Source organism: Pagrus pagrus (assembly GCF_965226575.1).
Source record: "Pagrus pagrus genome assembly, chromosome: 9".
Lineage (NCBI taxonomy): Eukaryota > Metazoa > Chordata > Actinopteri > Spariformes > Sparidae > Pagrus > Pagrus pagrus.
In genome coordinates, this window is record NC_140193.1 from 15059264 (window position 1) to 15074509 (window position 15246).

At 39.0% G+C, this 15246-nt stretch overlaps 1 protein-coding gene across 1 annotated transcript in view; it reads left to right on the forward strand.

The window, feature by feature from the left end:
• Positions 1-2266: 2266 nt before the first annotated feature.
• The window catches only part of galnt13 (polypeptide N-acetylgalactosaminyltransferase 13), a 45461-nt gene continuing 32481 nt past the window's right edge, over positions 2267-15246 (forward strand). The window contains exons 1-2 of the mRNA XM_084361170.1: positions 2267-2702; positions 9394-9664. Coding sequence (XP_084217296.1) covers positions 9523-9664 — 142 coding nt within the window. The 5' untranslated portion in view covers positions 2267-2702; positions 9394-9522. The remainder of the gene's footprint in view (positions 2703-9393; positions 9665-15246) is intronic.

Consider the following 15246-nt stretch of genomic DNA (forward strand, 5'->3'; position numbering starts at 1 on the left):
TACCAGGACCCTGAAACTGACGCAGCTCAATAGGATTCAGCCTTGAAGTTGATTTTCCTGCAGTGACAAGTAAACATGTCCACTGTGGAAAAAAAACCCTGAACATCAACAAGCAGATGAAGAAAACTTTCAAAAGTTCATCACTTGGATGTTTTTTCTCCAACCAGCTGCACAAAGCCCTGACATGAGGTCCCCTCGCTAGAACAAAGAAGAACCAGGACATGCACTGACATCTAGTGGATGTTTGCAATCTGGTGTTTGTTTAATCTGAATATTTTATTTGCAATTATGAATGAACGTCAGATTTATCTCACTGCATTGTGTTTGTCTGCTGTTGCATTACAGTCAAGTCAAATGAAATAACAATAAAACCTTGAAATAAAACACAGTTTCCAGTCTGTGACTGTGTTTCTTTGACAGAACGTCAGAGTTGTCATGAAATGCTGAAGGTGAATTAAATTCTAGGATCTGATCTTCTTCGCTGCCCAGAGGAAAATGCTGAAGGCCTCTCGTCGATAGCAGCAGATGGCAGCATTGTTCAGCATGATTCACTTAAGACCCTTCTTAAAATAACTGGCCTATAGACACACACGCACATACACAAGCATACTGAGCTGTAAGTAATGTATGCTGTTAATTAGCCTGGCTGTTAATGACCATTTCAAGTCTTACCATCATGATGTGTATTAATGTTTGTTTTCATTTGCATTTGGTATAAAAACAGGAAGTAGGTTGAAGTATCCTCAAACTATGGCATAATGTACAAGAAGTATTTTAACACATCTAACAAATCCATGATTCTGTTGTATCAATAAAAACACTCTACTATGTTTTTTTTTATTACAGAAAGAGACCTAACAATCATTTTGGCTCTTCTTGAGGTGACAGAGGTCAGAATATGATGTTATTACTGTATTGTAGTAGGTTTAAACTAAATCTATCAGGAAAAGAAGTTATATTTAAAGGGTAAATCCACCAATTTTACACATTAAAGTGTGTTTACAGGTCTCGGGGGGTAATACTGCATATGTGATTAAAGTAGTGTACAGCCTTTTTTGGCTCCAGAGAAAGCTGCATGTAATCTGATATACGGCCTCCAGTGATGTAACTCATTGGCTAGGTTGCATTGTGGGTAATGTAGGTGCCAGGTTCTGAAAAGTCGCAGTGAATTTTTGCACCTTTAAAGCAAAATGAAAGATTTCTGAAAAACAAAAAAAAAAGGGTAAATTTATTTAGGCATATGATGTATAGAGTGGTGTAACGATGACATATTTTTGTAGGCTAACTCGGAAGGTAGCTTCGCCCTGGTTCCCTCGTCAAAAAGCCTTTGGGATTTTTAAATTGGATTTTGGAATATTGCCAAAAATAATCTCTGTGGCAAACACAAGTTTATGATCCTTACATGTTTGGTTCAGCAAGATAATCTTCACAGATGAAAACCACTTTAGTGATTTTTGAGGCGTAAATTAAATCGCTAGAAGTCCAAAGCTAATGTTAGGCTATAAACAGGCTACACTGCAGCCGCATGACTTAAATGACACCACCATTAAGCTTCTTACTGTACAATTACTATATATTTTCAATAAATAATAAATTAACAAATTGTAAAGTTAGAGTTAGAATAATTTGCAACTGAAGTCGGCCTGTAAAGACGGACTAGTGATTAGATGAGTCTGTTCAGTGTGATGGTGTTTAATGTCCGTGACAACTTCTGTAGTCGCCATTTTAGGACACGTTAACGCTTTATAATTAAATTGTGGGACATTTGACAATGTATTTTATGTCGTAGAACAAAACGTGTTTTATCTTCAGCCTGTGTAACCAACAGATCTTATTTCAGACATTTAACTGAAAAACAATTTTAAAGAATGTATTTTTATAAATGCTAACTGATTTCAGGGTTTTAGGACTACAAACTACACCTCTCTACTGAGGCTGGGATACTCTCTTTTTTAATTTGACAATCTTAAACAAAACACAAACAAACAAAACACAAAAAAACACAAAACTCAACATAATTACGCTGAACATTTGACTCCCCTGACAAAAAAACCCACTCTCGTAAATATCTGCTTGACATCTACCTGGAAATAATCACAAGAAACTGATCATATAACATCTGAGCACTGATCACTGTGTTTGGCTCGCGGTGATGGTGCACGCGCCTACATTTACCAGACGCCCGTGACGCGTCGAGATGGGGATTTCATGAGTGACGTCGCTTCGAGCCAATCAGAGAGGAGAACAGAGACCGCCGCAGGTCGGTCTGAGCTGAGGTTAGATTGTGCTCAGCATTATCTCGCCTGTCCTCTCTTCTTATAATATCCAGTCGGAGAACAGGTGCGTGAGGAGACGTGTTGACCGCAGCTGCGTTTATAACCGATGGGAGAAAAGATTCATGGAGCCCGTCCGTGTTTACCGGTTCACTGCGGCTCGGCCGGGGACGGACCATATCAAGGAGTCCGAACAGGTACCATGAGAGACGGACAGCATCACCACACAGGGATTGTGGACTACTCCGTGCTGAGATGGACTGTGTAACTTAGGTGTCGTTTCGAGACGCTGCAGGAGAAATTAATCCCGTTTAATGTCCGCCGCTGTAATTGTGTTGTGTATTACTGGGTCATGTTGTCTGCGTTCAACACGTTGCCTGAGAGGCTGAGGCTGGAACAGGTCACTGGTTCACTCCATCCATGATTTAGGTAAGCACAGTATCTTCGTTTATGTTGCGTGAGGCGAATAATGTCACGCTCCTATTCTCCGTCACAACACACGAGTAGATTTAATGATGCTTTCAATGTATCAATGTATGTTTATCAGCGTTCACCTGCTGTTATAACAGTGTTTTCCCCATCTTACTCCTGGCTCATCCCACAATTTACAGTCCAAAGTCAATATATGATGTGTGCATGCACCTGAATGAAAAGATGGCCAGTCAGTGTGAGTCTCACACCTTTTAAAGCCACCACAGTGGTGAGTGTAATCTTTTCGTGTTGTTTGGGTTATAAAAGAAGCTGCAGACATTGGCCTAATGGGCTTACTGGGATCAGCTCTGTAATCACCTCCTGTTCCTGGCATGGCTTGGCATTTTTCACCACCAGTGCCAATGCTAATGTGGTAAATGAGATTCAGCACTGGTACCAAAACAATGATTTTCCCAGCATGTAAGTATAAGTGATCTGTTTTTTTGTGTGCCAACTTTTAAGTCAACACTTCATGCCAAAAAGTACCGATGTTGGACACGGTAGAGATGCAGGTGTGTGACTTGGAGATGGCCGGGTTTGAATCACAAGTGCACATGAACGAGGTTATCACATACAGTCGATCCCTTAAAGGATAAGTTCACCCGAAATGTCACATTCGGTCATTATCTACGTCGGGTGAACTTCCATCGTCCACAAAACATTCCTGGAGCTTCACAGCAAAACGGCATCGCAGCATTATCTTAAACAACCGAAGTAGATGGGGACTTGTTTTAAAAATGTAAAAAAACAAACATAAAATTGCTCCATGCACTTATCTGTTGAAATCCAAGTCTCCAGAAGCCCCGAGATCCCGATTTGAAAAAATGTTATTTACACCTTTTTTAAAAGCAGAAATCTTCACGTTAGCACTGAGCTAAAAGTGTTAGCTCACACCCTGTCTGAGGTGGGTGCACAAGCCCGACAGAAAACAGCCTTGGCCACATGTGAGTATATTTATGACTGAGGAGCAGGATCTGATACTATTTTCTCCATCCAACAGTCGGTGTCCAAATGTTGATCTGAATTGGTTATATAACTCTGATTAGCAAACAGTCTTGCATTTGCATGCTGTTGTCATGAATGAGGAAAACGTAAATTAGCTCATGGCGCGACACCAGACATTTCACAACAAAGAGTGCTGCTAACAACACAATTAGCTGTCACTTCAGGAAGCAGCTTAACGCCTGATGGCTTTACACTTGTCTCGAAAGGGACTGGAAAAAGTGTTTTGTAAAGACTGGAGGGACTTGTACTTTACAGCAGACAGGAAATATTCATCTGTGCAGATGGTTATGATAATTGACTCAGGCTCCTCCGGACGAGACTCCAGCGAGCTGCCGGCAGCGCGGTTGGTGGTACCTACCAAACCCAAACATGTCTGTGGCACTGACGCACCAAAGCAGATGGATAGAGATGCATACAGACAGAATCATCATTGATCAGTCAGCAATGTGAGTGGAGGTGAAGTGCTACGTACAGACTTTCAGCAGAATTTTACTGAGATCATTTTGTTGATGATTTTGTGGATGTCTGGATTGCATCCATTTACTTTCGATAGAAGAATAGCTGTGAATCATGATGATAATTATTATTATTGATTAATCTTGTGATTATTTTCAGTTAATAGGTAAATCGTTTATAGGGATGAGCATTTCAAGAAAAAAAGCTATTCGATAGTCAGTAGTTGGCAATTATACAAAGATCTGCTGTTTGAATCTATAGTACTGTAGCGTATAGCCTGGTGGTATAGCGTTAAAACAAAGGAAAATCTAGTTGTTCAGACAAAACCATATTTGTATGAGGGTGTCCTGTGGTGTCTGGCACCAGGGCGTTTTATAGTGGATCCTCTGGGTCCTGTATTTTGGGGGGTGGGGCCTCCATGGATCAGACCTGCTCCAGCACATCGTACAGATGCTCAATCAGATTTGGATCTGGGGAATTTGGAGGCCCGGTCAGCACCTTGGGCCCTTTATTGTGTTCCTCGAGCTGTTCCTGAGCAGTGTTTGTAGTGTGTCAGGGCACTTTGTCCTGCTGGGGGGCCAGTGCCATCGGGGAGTGTTGTTGTGATGAGGGAGTGTACTTGGTTCACAACAGTGTTTGGATGGGTGGTGCGTGTCAAGTGGCATTCACATGAATGCCAGCAGCCAAGGTTTCCTAGCAGAACATTGCGTTGTGATGAGATGATCAATGTTATTCATGTCACCTGTCAGTGGTTTTAATGTTGTGGCTGATTGGTGTATATCGTTAATCCCTAATTTGAATATTTCTAATATAACAACTATTTGAATATTCAAAAATCATGAAATCACAATTTTGTCCTTTTGTCCAGCCAACAGTTCAAAACCCCAAAAGGACAAGGAAAAACAGCAAATCCTCACATTTAAGAAGCTGGAACCAGTAAATGTTAGACATTTTTGCTTGAAAAAGGACAAAAAGGATGAATTGATTATCATAATGGTTTTGTCATGATACTACTTCTAACTTTGATACATTACTTTCAAAAATATCAGTACTTGATACCACAGGAAAAAATTGACACATCGTTAAAAGATAAATATGACAAGACTTGTGTACAGTGTGTTAAGAACAACATCATACGAGGTGTACTGCATGTGTCATCTTGCTATTGGAGAGAAGAGCGAAAAAGCAGCTGGTATTGGGGTATCACTACTGTGATACATGAGTATAGAAACCATTTCAAATATTCAGAATAAATGTGTCCATGTTTTTATATTTTTGACACTAGTTGGCGATCAGTTTTCTTTTGATTGACTAATCATTTAATGTCTAACTGTCAGTGAATGGTGTTTGAATTCTGTGTCTGAGATCATCCACCGTGCTGCGATCTGAGTGTGGAGCTCTTCATGCAGCTGGACAGAGGCTGCCTTGTTTTTGAATGAGATAAGAATTAGCCCAGGGCAGCGGTGTCAGACCCTGTGATGGACATTTAGACAGGGAGCGGAGAGGACAATGTGTGAGTGTGTGTGCGTGGAGTGCAAAATCATTACCATGCTGCAAGTGGAAGATAAGGAAATCTGTCAGATTCCCCACAGGAGATGCTGCAGGCAGTTTCCACTAGTTGTACAAGTGAAGGGTAGGCTAAGTTATTCTTGCAATCAAATGCACACTCGAATGCGAAAACCTATTTTTAATATAGTCACATTCTGAGTACGAGCAGCGAACATTTACTACACCGTGTGATGTATACTGTAGCCTATGTTTCTGGTTTGAATGTCTAAAAGGCTGCCGGGTGTTTGTGTTTGATTCTCTATGGCTGAAAGCATTCCTTTCATCATCCCATTTCCATTCTGATTATACTTTCATAAGCCTTTCAGTCAACAAAAAAACTATAATTTCAGTCAAGTAGAAATCCTGTCAGACAGAAAATGACGTTGTTTTTCATCAGAAATATCGTGAGGCATACATCCCATGCCAATGAGACATCTAACCTCCGCAAATTGCCTCTGCTATGAAAGCTTCCCAGATGGTCCGAGCAGCACTACTCATGTAGGAAGTGGGAGAGGTCTGTGAAGGGGAAATTAGCATTCATTCATCCTTCAAATGGAGAAAAAGTGGAGGGTGGTGGGGTCAGTCCAATGTGGCAATCTGGGTGAGACCACCCCCCTCATAAAGGTCCGAAGGCAGTGACACCCGTAAAATAGAGCGAAGATAAGAAAACTCTATTAAAGAAGTGTGAACCTCACATATTAGCTAGCAAACATTAACTTTGCTATTGCTTGTTAATGTTCATTCAACGCTGTACTACTGGCTGGCAAACCTTGTTAGAAGCAGGAACCAGCCGTCAGTTATTTCACAGAGATAAACAAAACAATCATTTTGCACCTGACAAACATTTTAAAATGATTAAATCACCATCATAACAATGTTTTTAAGGAAAAGAGATACTTTTATTCTGCACCTTTCTACATCTCCAGTTGTTTATGTCTGCTTCCCCATGAGATCACGTGAGAGGGATCATGTGTTAGCCCATGTTTCAGTCTGCAGAGCCATGAAGCCATAGTGATATTCAAAATGTAATACACTTTTTTGGGTCCTCAGCAACACACCTGCCAAGTGTGAAGCAGATCTGATGAATGGTACTTAGGATATGCGATTAACAGACAGACAGACTTCTTGCTTTATAGTTAGATATACTGTATATATTTGTGTCTAGGTGTGTGTATGTTAGATCTTAACCGATAAAATCATATGTGCCAATATAGTCTAACTCACCACATGTACCAGACAGTGGGTATAAGCTTGCATTTGGCCGACTACTTCAGTCGGCATTCTCCTCCATTCCACTATCTGCGTGTTAGTGTTTTCAAAATCCCCATCGCTACGGGAAAGAAACTCTGAGCTAGCAACCTACATGCTGAAAATGGCTTACCCTAACACTAATCTGGTCCGTAACGGTGCAAACTTAAATGAGCTAGCAGCTTTTACCTTGTCTTTTGTGGGGATTAAGCCATTTTGATTGTTTCACCAATACAAAACCACTATTCGCTCCATTCTGGGTTTAGCACCACCCAAGACGATTGGGATTGGTGTACCAAGAAAAACAAACAAACCAGAGCTTTTATCTCCAGAAAGATAATTTGTGCAGCCTGACCCTTCTCCAGCACTGACACGGAGCTGTGGAGATGGTCTGGCTCTGTGAGAATAGAGCAAATATATGGGCCAGTATTATAAGTTTATCACCGATATATCAGTAGCCTGGCGTATACGTATGTGGCGAGATAATGAACAAGAAACTGCATGCTGCTTCATGTCAAAGATGTATGTGAGGTAGTTTTAAAACAGTGACCCCATTTCATGAAGGTAGCTGTAACTGTCAGAGTAGTATGCACTGATCCACGCAGTGCTCTGCTCTCTTTTTTCACAGATTTAAAAGCTGTTTATCTGCTGTGGAACTCACTGGGACTATTTGTATACGAGGTAACATGATGCCAGGATTGCTGTGGCACAACAAACCGGGTTGGCCACCCGCCACCGCTTACTAAATGTAACTGACAGTGGAAACGTTGAGTTTTATTTGACACTGTCGAAGAAACAGTTTTTTTTTTTTCAAATGTAGCTGATGCAAGAACTGCTAAACCTAACTTTGCCCTAAACCATTAACTCCTAAACCACCAGGCCCCATTTTTATCAGATTTTCTTACTGGCAAACACAGATTTCAGTTATGGTTTCTGCCTCAATCAGTCAGTGTATATAGTATTTACAGTATGTATTGAACGTGTTTTTCTCTTCACTTTTCTTCTTATTTTATCCACTTCGTTTTGTCTACTATTCTCCTCATATGAGGTTCTCTGGTTCTTTATTTGTCACTCTCATAATACACACATGGCAAAAGAAATATAGTTCTGCACAGCAACAACATTCAGAGGCAAATATTGTACTTTTTCTCCACTACATTTATTTGGCAACCTTAGACACAGTTAGTTTGCAGATTGTGTTTAATAACACAAAGTATAATCAACAAATAATTTATGATGTAATATTATAAATGAAATATAAAATATAAATTAATTCACAAGCTACCCAGCAGACACAATATATGAAGTAATTAAACCACCTTTACCAGCTTCAGTCAGTGTTGTAAAAAATACCATACTAATAGTCATACTTAAAAGTAAAGATATCCTGTTCAAATATTATGGTAAAAGTGAAAGTCACACATACAAATAGAACCTGAGTAAAAGCCTTAAATTATCTGAGGTTAATTAATAAGTACTAAAGTATCAAAAGTACAAGTAAAAGTAAACAATACATATATATGACATTTATGTATAAACTGTATATATGGGTCGACCAATTATCAGATCCAGTATACATTTTAATCCGGTTAATGATTAAATAAATGCATTTAAAAATGCACTTCTTTGGCTCTGATGCAGCACGTGATCCGTACATATACATGTACAAAGTACATTGTAACAAAAGTTATAGATAAATACAGTGGAGTAAAAAGTACAATATTTACCATCCAAATGTAGTGAAGTCAAAGTATAAAGTAGCAGAAAATGGAAATAGTTAAATAAAGTGCAGATACCTCAAAATCGTACTTTAGGAATGAAATATACTTAGTTAAATTGCATCTTTAACATGAAAGTGTTGAACACATTAATGTATCAATAACAAACACATTATTCTGAAATATGCCACTCTGCGTTTCTGTACTTTCAGTACTTTGTAGTGTATCTTTATGCTTTTGATACTTTCTGTACTTTCACTCAAGTAAAAATCTAACTGCATGAATATTACTTGTAACAGAGTTTATGTACACTGTGGTAATGCTACTTTTACCTGAGTACATCACTTCTGACACTACTGACCGTAAGTCTGATTTATTTGACCTCTTGTGTAATGTGACAGTCCACTAATATAAAAAGTAAAATAAATAAATGGAAAAATGTCATGTAATCTGTTTGTAAAAGTGATGACATGCATCAAGTAAAGTCTAGAGAAGGTGATGACTAATCACTTTTACATTATTGATCTACTCAGTTACTTGCTGACATCACGTCTCTTCACAGATCGCTTGTTTTAAATCATCGATCACTGATTTTCCTCTTGATTCACAGCAGAAAGACTAAAACAATAATCATGATCGCCGTTCTCATTTTGTCTTTTTTTCTTCTCTCGTAGGATGACGCCTCTCGGTCAAACCTGCTCCTCCCTGTTTCCTCAGCCCGTCTCCAGAGTTCAAACGCCGCATCGGCAGACGGAGCGCTCCTGAGCACTGTTTGGCTGCCTGGCTGACATCACGGGGAGGTGATGCGACGGTTTGTCTACTGCAAGGTGGTGTTGACCACCTCCTTAGTGTGGGTGCTGGTGGACGTGTTCTTGCTGCTCTACTTCAGCGAGTGTAACAAATGTGATGATAGGAAGGACCGCTCGCTGCTCCCTGCCCTCCGAGGTGAGTCCGCACTGCTGCTGCTGCACCTTTCATTAGCAGGAGGCTTAAAGTTTTCTGGGGTCCCTTTCCTACTCTCTTTCTCCAGATGTTTTTCAGTTTTCATGATTTTCTATTAAATTATTCTTTTGCTCATTATAACCAGAGTGTTTCGGAGACAACAGGCTTTACAGCGGGTCTATTTTTAGACTTCTGGGAGGAAGTTAAAATGTTAATTTTTGGAGCTTTAGCTGATGTTTAATGGGAATAATTGAGGAGAGAAAATGAAGCTCAGTTCCATTTGTGATTTGTTGAAGGGTGGCAGTCTGTCGAGAAGTGATAGCTTTTTTGAACATATAATAACTTTGTAAGTTTAATATCTATAATGAAATCAAAAGTTAACCATATCTTCATTAAACATATTGGAGTGTTTGTTCTATATATATAATTGAATTCCTAAAATCATCTTTGCATGAAATGACCTTAAAAATAACACTTTCAATTGTCCACATAAAACTACATCTTGTACACCCTCTACCACTTTTGAGACTCTGTTGTAAAACCTGTGCCCTGTGTTCATCACAGTAAATGACTTTTTCCAAAGGTAAATCAATTTTTTTAATTAGAGGATAAACACCTTGCGTTGCAGAATTTCTTTCTCAAGGGGGAAATTAACAGGCTTTTAAACAAGAAATTAAAAACATAAATTATAGTAATGATCAACAATCTAACATCAAAAAGAACAGACACAAAATCCCAAACCACACACTACATATCTGGTACAAGTGTCATCTGCACAAAATTGACAAGAAGTTGTGTGGTAATGCAGCTGTAAGTGCAGATTTTAGATTTTATTGCAAAATAAGTTTCTACTGATACATTTAAATATTGTACTGAAGTTCACCAAAACCAAAACCACACATAGCCCTCTTGAACAAAGTGTGCTGGACATGATTTAACTTTAAGCCATCATTCCTTTCATGAAATAATTACACCAAATTAAAATGAATGTAGGATTATTATAAATAATTAACAACAGTCAGAAACAGGCTGTGTGGAGTTTGTTTTGCAGCAGTGAGACATCCCTTGATACAACTTCTGTATTCAGAAAATTTCAATGTTAATTTAGAAATACATGAAGCTTTGATTTAGTTTGTCTTCCAGATTTGAATGTTGGATAGAAAATGTGTAAATATTGAAAAGATGGTAACATGTTATTACTGTAGGTACCTCATTAGAACAGGTGGAATATGGTCTCAATAAAAAAATGTAAAATACGATCGATGAAGGCACACAAGGCATACATTGTTTATTCTAAATAAAAATACCTTTATTTTACATTGCACTATGTATTTAAAATGAGCAACAACACATCTTTTTGTTTGGCTTCATTCAAACAAGCTTGTACTATAATCTGTGATTTAAAACGTCCAATGGTTCAGCAGGATGTTAAACACAATCATCATCTGTCACAAATCCTATTAACACAATGAAGTTCACTGAGGGGCAAAACCTTTCCCTGAAAGGTCAGAAACGTAGATTAGGTAATCTGTAGAAATCCTTTGTTGACCATAATGTTAAAAAATACACAAATTTTGGTTATCGATCAACAAAAAAGTTAAAACAATGGCATAATTGTCAGAGTTTTGTGATATAGTGAATCTCCACTAGCCTAATTTGAGTGGATTGTTATTGATACAGTTAATATAGTGTGTACTGTGAGCGTAAAATCACCTGTGTGTGTGCGTGTGTGAATGATTGTGAGGTCAACCTGAACCACAGCAGCTCTAGAGTTCATTTCCTCACATGCTCTGCAGTAAGCAGGTTTCTAAGAGGCTTGCTAAGCTGCTTTTCAGGTTAGAATGAGGCAGAGCTGCCAGCCACTGAGACTGATTACATTACAAACGTACACTGTTACATTGCCCTTAAAATAACTTAAATATGATGATTTGCTACATTTCTACAAACTAAGTGTTGCAAAGTTTTTTTCAGACGCTGGTTTTCCACGACACTGCAGCTGTTTGTAGTTTCATCTTCTCAAGTTCAATCATGTTCATTCAGCCTAAAGGTGACACTCAGAATCTGGCACCGATTCACATGTTCACTCTTTGATTGAGATCAATTTACCCGAGCTTGTTTACTCCTTAAGCATTTCTGAAAGGGAACACAAATTGCCATTCAGGTAATGATTGTGCAGTCAAAAAGTCAGTATACCAGACAAAAGATTGTCAATATGTTGGAGGTCCAAAGTATTCAGTTTTTGGTCAATAGGGGAAAAGTTTTTAGAGCTGGATTAACACACATTAACAGTGATTTTCAGTTATGTGTCTGACAACCAGATGAATGTAAAATTCTGGGTCTGCTAAATTTTTGAATTTGTTCAGCAGTAACTTCGTCGGTAGCTTCGTCTGTCTGCCATTGTCTTAGCTTTTTTGTTGTAAACCTCTTCCCATGGGTTGATGAGTTGAGCGACTCTGATTAAACCACTCACAAATGTTAAGACTGTTAAGCCAAAACAAGCTAAAAGAGGCTGAAAAGCTCAGTGGCATCAGCACCATGAGGGAGACTTTCACACTACACGAAGCAATGAATACTATCAATATTACAAATATTATATATATTATTGCATCTATTTTGGACAAGAGGACAGTGATCCCACACTCGTCATCATTACCAGGTCAATAATGACCTTTTAAGGAATGTCTGCTTTAAATTCCTGATTAGAGCAGCCGCCCTGTAGCTCAGTGTTTTTCAGTTTGACCATAATGAACTTTATGGTCCGTCGCTTCAGTCCATTATGTCATTATGTTTATTTAAGATCTTATGTTTGCTTGACAAACTGCGGTAATGCTGTTTGGATTGGTTGCTTTTTGTCAAGATATATAAAGGAAAGGATGTTGCATAGACTCATGTTACCACAGAATCTTGTTTACAGCACGATTCCTATGTTTTTTCACGCAGTTCGTTTCAAAAAGTCTTTGTTTCTCTTCTCAATCACAATCTAAGATACATTTTGACATCATCATTGTTATTTTCTCTTCAGAATGGCAAAAGTGGAGTTTTTTTGGAGAAAGTGCATGTTGTAATCTGGCGAGCCAACCATTTGTTACACTGGTCTGAGATTTGTAGAGATCTACCCTGAGACAGTTACAGCCTCTGTGAACTTCTCACAGTGAACTTGTGAGTGGAATAAGGATCAAGGTTCATTTATTTGTCATCCTACAACACAGGAAAAATAACTGTCGACTATGACTCACTTCCTTGAGGCTACACATTCACCGGCGAATGTTTCAGGTTACATTTTTTCCTCTGTATTTGAAAATGAAGACTTTCAGCAGTTGAATTGATTGAAAATGATCTGTGGATTCTTTTATGTAGACAAAATACATTTGACATTGTAATTATTTGCAGCAGAATGGTGTGTATTTACAGCTCTACAGTACCTCCGATACACCCTTAAAACCAGCAGGACAGAAGAATATGACGTGGTTTCTTACTCGTAACTGCAATCAGCCGCTCGAAGAGGCTGAGCATCACAAGGCAAAGCTGTGTGCAGCACATGATCTTTCTGAAAATGAAATGTAACAGTTGGGACTTTCACTTGTGGATTACGGTGCATTTCTGCTGTGAATCCCTGCATCGATGTTTATCAGTGCAGTACATATTGTTTTTTTTTTTTTTTATCCCTCCTCAGGATTTTAATTGATACTGCTGCACTACTTGATCCTCAAGAGGTGTCGAAGTGTATCCATTAAAAAATCATTAATAACCAGGAGGAAATGATGATAACAGTGAGATCAAATGAGCAACTTTTATTGGTTTGATTTGTCAAGCACGTCATTTTGGCACGTTTGCTCATAAAATGATTCTGTCTGTTTGTGGAAGATAAAGGTGTAATTAATCTATTCATTCAAATGTGATAACAGAAGGTTGCATTAATGGCACGAGGAGCTGAGGTGAAGATCACACCACAAAGTGTGCTGCAGATTGCTATTTTGAGCTGCTTTCAAAAATAATAAATATAACTCTCTCTGTGAATTACTGTTTATAGACCACCCTCTCACATACCTGCCAACATTAGGCTGTGGAAAAGAGGGAGATTTTCTGGGTTGTCGGCAACCCTACACTACAGAATAATAGAATAAATACATGGTTGTGAAAGTAAAATGACTTTTCATTAGTATTAAATTCATAGCTCACAGCAAAATGAATAAAAACATTTGAGATGTAGCCTACAAAGAGCAATCAAAAGTCGACATCTAAAATTTAGATCACAAAAAATATAAAGTGCAAACATTGTGTGGAGAGTGTATGTGTGTGTTGAAGAGCTGTCATTACCAGATAGAAGTGGAAGAACAACACGATGCAGGACTACAGTCTGAAGATTTGAGGGGAGATGATGAGCGAGAGAGAAGGGAGGTGACTGTGCACGAAGATTTTGTTCAGTGAAATGTAACAGCACATTTCCAGGGTGCAACTTTTTTGGTTACATATGTCAAGTGCAACTAAACATTTTCATTGGTCGCACTGGTGCACCTCAAATTTAGGTGTTTGTTTTTATACAATTGAGATCATTGCGGTTTTTTCATGCATGTGATTTAAAGGACATGTATTTGCACCTTTTATTCACTGTTTACAATCAATTAAATGTCTCAGGAATTTAAATGAAAATGTATTATTTGGTGCACCTGAATGAAAGGTTAGGTGCACCAGCGCAACCAGTGGGAATTAAAGTCTGGAGCCCTGGGAGGACTTGAGTGAGCGCTGTGACAAGCTGCATGTCAGGCAGGGTCGTTCGGCAGGCTGGGTTGCCAGATACTAGGACACACATCCCACACAGAAACTGAGAAACGTCCATTAAATTTGTACCAATGTGGAATCAGGAGATTAACGAGAGACAGGGTGGAAAATTATGGAGCCTTGCAAAAATCTGTGTGTTGGCACAGAGAAAGCTTACCATTTTCATGATACTCATTCTATTGCTGATATCACACTTAAATGTCACACTACTTCTGCCTAATTGGCTTGAAACTTTGGTGTTGTACTTGGTTTTCATATAGAAAAATATGTTGCAGTTAGGGTGACGGAGCACAACCGAGCAGTGTAGCAGCACTCTACAGGGTGTTTGGTCCTGCTCTGCTGCAGATTTGTGTTCAACAGGAGCTTCTCTGATATATAATGTGATGCCAGATGGGTCACACTCGCAGGCAGGAAGCAGTGCGGAGCAGCAGAGGGAACAGGTAGAGGTAAACTACGGAGGAAAGAGAATGGATCTGGCTTGTGATAGAGCCTCCAACTGTGCACCAGCACACAGACCTTCCTGCAAAGTAAATGAGATTGAAAAGAGCCAAAGGAAAACCGTGTCCACCCTGACTAGAGGAATCTTAAGATCAAAGAGTCCGGCTGAGCCCTCACAAGACATCTCAATAATTAAATACAGTATAGAGAAGGCTAACATGTACCGTGTGTGTATTTTGAGAGTCTAGAGTTGCTAATCTCACAACTGACAGGTGGACAGCGTGACATGTGGCACTTTATTTTTGTTCAGCCCTGAAATATGAGTGATTGTGTCTCAGAAGACTCATTACCTGTGAGTGTGAGGGGAA